Below are 7526 nucleotides of genomic sequence, written 5' to 3'. Positions count from 1 at the left end.
CGAGGATGAGTTATTGTATCGCCTTATTCATGTATTTGTTGGACTTCAGCTTCCAAAATATGGGCATCAACAAAATCAATAATAAATCACCACCCCTGACATTTGCAGGGAGGATCGGGTCCTAATAACGGACCTTGTGTTGTGTCTCATGTCCACTATTTTACTCAGTGTCTTTTTTCCTTAAACACTTGATAAAATAGTAACATTCAGCTTCAATTTCGAGTTAGTAGTTACTTCCTCCACGATGGAAACGCTTGTACTGAACTGAAAAGTGCCAATAGCGCCCTGCCGCGGGGTGACCAAGATAGAATGCAGAGCTGGGTGCCCAGGGGCTTGAAAGGTTAGACCAAGAGGCTTAGAAAAAAGAAAACAAAAAAAAGCAATTAAAATTTTTACATTGATATGTTGAAGGATAGTTATCTTGGACAAAAAGGCTTTTGGAGAAAGCAAGTTGTTCTAGATAGTTTTCCTTGGACAGAATAGGTTTGGAGGGAGAGCTGTTTGCGAATTCGGATCGTAGTTGCAGTCGCAAGCACAGTCACAGTCACCATGAGGTATGCTCTTTTTCTTTTCTGTTTTGTTTGATGGTTGCGTCGATCGAGGAGCTCAAGTGAGGGTTCTAGGGTTTTAGGAAAGTGAAGAAAGAATTGGAATTTTGGTTGGCTTGGTTCTTGAGGCATGGAGAGACGACGGAGCTAAGAATTTTGGTTGTTTTGGTTCTTGAGGCATGGAGGGACGACGGACCTAAGCACGGTGAAGAAAGATTTGAAAATTTGGTCGATTCATGGGGCTCCTACGCTCACGTAGAGACGGCAGAGCTGAAGAAAGAGGAACGCATGCCTCTGGAGAAAACCTGTGTCAAATCTTAGGGTTTTAAGCGGATGGCTTCGTTAGCAACCAGTCTGAGAGGAAACAATCGCACTTGAAATAAAGTCTCGAAGAGAGTTAGTTTTAAGGGTTTTGGCTAGTTGATCCTTCCTCCTTCCCTTTCGAGTGAGCCCGGAACATGCCCCATCGTCTTTGGGGCTTGATATCACTTTATTAAGTGCTCTCACAATCTTGTCAGCAAACTGTTCTTCCTTTATCGTGCTAGCCTTGCCGCAGCTTATCCATTCAATGATCTGCTACTTCCTTGCCATAACGTTGTCGTGTTTATAATCTTCCTCCCACCCTTCGGTCCGCTTCACATCTAAGCGTGCTAGTTTAGGTCTTCGTAACGGCCAGCTAGCGGTCTGTCCACATGTAAGCCACGAGTGAAGACTTAAATTTAAAAGCCCGATATGCAAGATGCATAATTGAGACCGCTTGCACTTATATACACATTCGTTAGTAGTATTGTTTCTTGTTGAAGTCCGTTCTTTCTGATCTGACGTGTTCCTTGTGTTTTGCAGTGGAATAAGACCAATGGAGGAAGCACCGGTAAGATCTTTCTGCTCTTGTTTCTCTTTGTTTGGTTGATTTTAGCTTTTAAAAACAGTCTCTTGGATGACGTGATTATTTTTCTTTTTTGGGCAGGAAAAGACTGAAGAAGTAGAGTTCAGTACAGGTCCTCTTTCGGTTCTTACAATGAGTGTCAAGAATAACACACAGGTAAGTTATGGTTCTGTACGGATACGTTTTCAGGGTAAAATACTCTTCCCTTTCATTTCAGAGACGGGGAAATGTTTTTGGACTAGCTTTCTCCAATCTTCGCATCTGATTCTTGACAGCCTTTGCAAATTTGTGGCAGGTCTTGATTAATTGTCGAAACAACAAGAAGCTGTTAGGTAGGGTGAAGGCCTTTGACAGGCATTGCAACATGGTGTTGGAAAATGTGAAGGAAATGTGGACAGAGGTATTATATATTGCCTTTAGGTTGACCTCTAAATTGAATACTTGCTGTTTCAGGCTGCGTGTATACACGACTAGCCAATGGTAGAACATCATGTGCTGGCCTGTTTATACTTACCTGCATCACAGCTTGCAACTACAAATTTGTTGACTCTGTAGGATCTGATTTTGTCTATGGGTGCTATGTTCTTTGTAGGTGCCCAAAACTGGAAAAGGGAAGAAAAAGGCAAAGCCTGTCAACAAGGATAGGTTCATCAGTAAAATGTTTCTCAGAGGGGACTCCGTTATCATTGTTCTTAGAAATCCGAAGTGAAAGATGAGGATACATATGAAGGTCTTGAGAGTTGTCTTGGACAAGGGAGATGACCTTATTTGATCTTACCATGTTCGATGAAGGTGAGCGCTTATATGCGGAAGGGTACTCTCATGTAGGGATTGCCTTTACTTCTAGGTGTTAGGATTTGGCTTTTGCAGAATGTAGATCGTACCTCCTTTTTCTTGAACATATTACTTCTTTCAGAATGACTTTTTACCCTGCTTTGAGATGAACTAGAGAAATATGTCTTGAGACATGTGAAATGGAGTAAACATGCTTTTGTGGGTGGAGAAAAATATTTTGGACCTCTTTTCAACAAGGCAATTGCTCAAATATGTTTGGAGATATGCCTCAGCTTAAGGTCACAAGAACTGACAATTAGATGCTCTTCTTATTCAATTTTCAAATGCTCTGCTATAGGATGTGCAATGGCTGAAGCACTTGGGATCTAACTCAGAGATCTTGAACATGAGCACACGGTCTTCTTTTTTATAGGTACTGGAAGGAATGTATTTTTGAAACAAAAGCCAAAGAAATTGGTCGTTATCATTTTCTTATTGATGCTCTTTACAATTAGATGCTCTTCTTATTCAATTCTCAAAATGCTCTGCTATAGGATGTGCAATGGCTGAAGCACTTGGGATTTAACTCTGAGAACTTGAACATGAGCACATGGTCTTCTTTTTTGTAGGTACTGGAAGGAATGTATTTTTGAAACAAAAGCAAAAGAATTGGTCTTTACCATTTTCTTTTTTATGTTGTAATCAGCTATTCGCCAGTGGGAGATGGCATGCATAATCTGTGTTGCCAATTTTGCGTTTTCCCCCTTGTGATCGTTGAGAAATGCATGTATATTATGCAGATTATGCCCCTTTGATATTTCATTCCTTGCAGGATGGGACGAACTGCAATTGATATTGAATTGGTTGCTGCTTATTTTTAATTGGTGGGCAGCGGCAGATCCATAGCAAATAACAGTGAGACTGGAGGATGGAATCCTTGTCCATAACAAAGGCAGGGCATACAAAGTTAGGATTTTTTTTGCAACTATTCTAATAAAATAGCAGTGAAAGATGACTTTTTTATGCAAATAATTCTAATAAAATAGCAGTGAAAGATGCCTCTAGGCAATGCAATACTTTAGTATATGCATGCCCCACCAGCGAGACATCAAGATGTGATTTTTACAGCAGCAGCCCTTCAGGAAGACTTTTGGCATGAGTCTGTTTGATTTCCTTGTGCTAGTGCTTTGACTTTATTTTCCCTGTGATTTTAATCAAATTTAGGGCTGGATAGGTTTCATAAAGTTACTCTCTGAAATTCGGATTGGGGTTGATGTTCAAAATAATGCTTGGCTTTTGTAATGTCTGTTCTTAACTCAATACTTAAACCTTTGAATAAATGGATGCTTATGTATGTTGGGAAGATTATGTGCATGTGTGAAGATATGTATCCATGATTGTGCCCATGCGAAAAGGTACCCGGGTGTACACCCATGGTGTGGTTGGTGTTTTTGGATTCATCTAGATGCATGTAGTTGGAGCCCGAGTGAGAATGCATTGATTTCTCTGTTTAGGCAGGCAGCATAGTGAGATCAAGAGCAAATTTGAGCTCTCCTTGAGCAATGTGACGCCCTATTTTTACAACTGGATGGCTATTCCATCATGACTTTTTGAGTATGCTTTAGGCCTCATCAATTCTCGAGTGATTGAGCTGCAAGAATTAAGCTGTATCTCCTCACAACATCTATCTCCTTCCTTTTGTTGGAGGTGTGGTGCGCTACCTCTTCTAGGCATTTTGTGCCTAGATTTGGTTGTTAGGAGAGATGGTCTCTGCTATGCATCTAGTTGTAGTGTGGATTGAGAACTTGGACTAAAAGTCGATTTGATCGTTTGGGGTGAGCGATGTACAATATCTTCTCTATTGATCTTGCTCTCCTTGGAACAATCAAACATAGCTTTAATGAAGAAAATGTGAACTACTCTTTGGAGAGGTCTAATTGACAGGTAGCTTGTGTTCTAAAATGTATGATGAACAATTGTCTATTCCACACACTTGCTATTGACATTGTTGGAGCTTTTATCAAGACTGAGTTTATGGCTTTCAACCTTGGTGGGTGACTTACCAAGGTAGAAAGTGCATTAGTTTGACCTTGATCTTGGATACCGATAGAATCTATAGATTGAGTTATTGCATGTGATCTTTTTGTTCTAGTTGTCATCGGTTTTGTATTATCAGGTATGGCTTTGCATTATAACTATGATGTTTTTGTAGCTTGTTAAATGGATTCGACAACATAATTGGACTTCTTTTATGACAAAAGCTTGAAAGCTGAAAGCCGCTATGCCCATGAACTAACCATTGGAATGGAGTGGAGCATACTATACCTAAGCGGGACAACCAGCGATAAACTAGCATATCCTAAATAGAGCTCATATGCAAGTTGTGTGATGTATTTTGAGTGATGTCCCCAGACATAAGTCTTTTCAGGATACATTTACATGTTAAATTCTTAGTGTATATTGGTCTCGTAAGAAGCAAGTCGAGGCACTCTCTATAGGAATGCATTATTCTCATCACATAAAATCATTGTATCATAACTTCACATGCACATCAAGTAACCAAACCATTGCCTTGGTAGAGAATCCAAAAGATCATGAACAGCCAAAGAACATCGACATCTACTATCATTGTGTACAACATTAGGTGAAAGAAGGAATTGTCCAACTAGTTCATTGTTTCTCCAATGGGTAAAGCAACAAATTGTTCACAAAATGCTTCCCTCATGAGAAGCTTGAGAATTTCATTAACAATGAAGTATGTATGCATCATTCGTGTATAGGTGGAACATATGTATATGATAATCCTCTAGGTGGGACATTGTTGTATACATTGTAAATAGGTAGATGGTTAGGAAGATGGAAACTCTAGGATGGACCTAAATCCATGTGGATATAGGCCTTATGGACTTAAGGCCACCCAAATTAGGGTTTAGTTAAATAAGGAGAGTGTACATTTGTATATGCCAATAGGTGTCTTTTTCCTCCCTCTTCATTATGTGGAGTGACTTTTGTGTCCACTTTAATATGTTGATCAAACATGTTTCAATAATTGCTACTACCCTTGAAAACACAAGTGAGAATAACTTAATGAGAGTAAAGGCGAAAAGGAGTTATAGAAAGTTATCTTATTAAAATGATGTGCAAATATGTGCAAGAGATAGAATGATCGCGGACGCCACATTTTGACTATATGTATAGTCAAGACAAAAGGGAATTGATTTGTAGTAAATTCATACATTAAAAGAAGAGTCCTAGTATGTCCCTGCTTTGGACAAAAAATATTCGCTTTTGAATGATGGTCATATTGAAGTTATGATTTTTTTTGCGAACAGTATCCAAAAGTATGTGGGAAATTCAATTAGTTATGGAGAAAAGAAGAGGGGTAAAAGGGAAGAGGGCAAGGCCATGATTAAACTAAGGGAAATAGGCCCCCCAGTCAGTAAAAACCCTTATTAATTGATTAGTTGGTGTGGGGGGAGGGGGGGAAGGCTTGTATTAAATAAAGAGGGAAGGGGGAGGGGCAATAATTAGTCTCGCATGGGGGCAAGGGAGAGGAATTAAATAAAGGAGGGGCATTGCCTAAAGAGGGAGGGACTTGTGAGATTGGGGAGGGAGGGGCATTAAAAACTAAGGGATAAAGGGGGAGGGGAGGAGCTTCAATTAAAGAATAATGGGAATAATGGAGGGTAAGGGGCATTAAAGAGGGAGCTACGTGAGATGGGGAGAGACTCTACTTATGAAGGGGACATTAAAGAGAGACGGACGTGCCAAAGGGGAAGGGGGAAGAGGGAAATCCAAGATTATGGGTTCGAATCCCTTCTTGAATTTCACGCACCTCTCATAGAAAAGCACATTAACATCACCATCATGGTTCAAACACATTCCCATATAGTACAAGCATGTCCATTGTAAACCAACCTTGGGTCGATCTCAAAACTCTAAAAACACTTTCTTATTACCCTTGGCTTTGCTTACTCTCCCACATGTTTGGAGTTTAAATCAACCTTCGATTAATTTCCAAATCCAAAATGCATGTTTCCAACAGCATTATTGCTTCATAGACACAACTAGACATCACACCTTTGAATTCCAAGTCGACCTTAGGTCAATTTCAAATCTCTAAAAACACCTTAACATTAGCTTCATGGCTCAAATACATTCCCATATAGTACAAGTATGTCCATTGTAAATTGACCTTGGGTCAATTTCAAAACTCTAAAAGCGCATTCTCATCACCATTGGCTTTTCTTACTCTCCCACATCATATGACACATCACATATTCTTAGACCTCAAATCTGCACTTGGAAATCCTACACGTAAATCCATGTAGAAAGAGCAGTCCAAAGTGCTCTTCTAGCTATTATTTCTTCAACCAAATGCCCGAATCACAAAATTTGCAAAGTATCCAACTTGTAGCCAGTTGAGATAGTAGACTTTTCCCAAAGCACATCATCTTCCCATATATATTGCACTTTCAAAAACTGTCACTATCGGTGTTTGATGACAAAAATATCCAAAACCGTAAGCATTAAACATGAAAGCAAAGTAATAGAGTGTTGTGAGCTGGAGCCTCACACACTCTCCTTCTTCAAAAAGCTTTGTCCCTAGAACAAAAATCTAGAAATTCTATAGAAAGAGTGTCACAATATTCCCAAGTAGCATCTTCAATCAATGTATAGATTCCACTTTACCAGCACTTCTTGGATCATCCTATTGTATAGTTATTTCACCTGTTCATCGAAAATTGTCTATGGAGTGACTTTTAGAGTTCCATCTTCTTGTACTCTATGTAAATCTTGTAAAACGTGTTCATGGTTATCCACATACTTTTTCAACAAGCTAACATGAAATATAGGATGGACTTTAATGTCTTTAGGAAGTTATAATTTTAGAGTGACTTTTAGAGTTCCATCTTCCTGTAATACATGTGAATCATGTAAAACATGTTCATGGTTAGCCACATACTTTTTCAACAAGCTAACATGAAATACAAGATGGACTTTAATGTCTTTGGGAAGTTATAATTTGAATGCAAAGTTTCCATATCGTTTCAAAGTCTTGAACGTCCTTCATATTTTATGTGATAGTCTCTTATTCCGATCCAATCATTACTCTTCTTAGGTCGGATTCATAAAAAGACTATGTCCCCTTCTTTAACTTCACGTGGCGATCTCTTTTGGTCATAATATTTCTTATGTCTATCCTGAGCCTTTCTCGTGCACTGTTCATAATTTTCAAGTCTTCCATAGTTTTGAGCATTTCACAAGATACTTGTACTATGTTTGTTGGGTCATAGATGCTTGTACTATGTTTGTTG

General features: G+C 39.1%; 1 protein-coding gene across 5 annotated transcripts; it reads left to right on the top strand.

The window, feature by feature from the left end:
- The first annotated feature begins 390 nt into the window (after nt 1–390).
- On the top strand, nt 391–3390 carry LOC147888605 (uncharacterized). Of its 5 annotated transcripts, XR_015543034.1 has the most exons (7): nt 391–554; nt 1392–1419; nt 1516–1590; nt 1730–1834; nt 2027–2226; nt 2567–2641; nt 2763–3390. XR_015543034.1 is itself a non-coding variant. In XM_087392738.1 (5 exons), the coding sequence occupies exons 1-5, from the start codon at nt 550–552 to the stop codon at nt 2141–2143; spliced, it is 330 nt and encodes a 109-aa protein (XP_087248864.1). In that variant the 5' UTR covers nt 392–549; the 3' UTR covers nt 2144–2722. The 5 variants fall into 5 exon arrangements, 1 of the variants encoding a protein (XP_087248864.1); XR_015543033.1 differs by having other exon boundaries at nt 392–554; nt 2027–2641; nt 3041–3390; XR_015543032.1 differs by having other exon boundaries at nt 392–554; nt 2027–2641; nt 2838–3390.
- The last annotated feature ends 4136 nt before the right edge of the window (nt 3391–7526 follow it).

This window comes from Dipteris shenzhenensis, chromosome 21, assembly GCF_047967505.1.
Source record: "Dipteris shenzhenensis isolate YYH24624 ecotype China chromosome 21, Dip_SZ_1.0, whole genome shotgun sequence".
Classification (NCBI taxonomy): domain Eukaryota; kingdom Viridiplantae; phylum Streptophyta; class Polypodiopsida; order Gleicheniales; family Dipteridaceae; genus Dipteris; species Dipteris shenzhenensis.
This window is presented reverse-complemented; position numbering and strand designations above follow the sequence as displayed.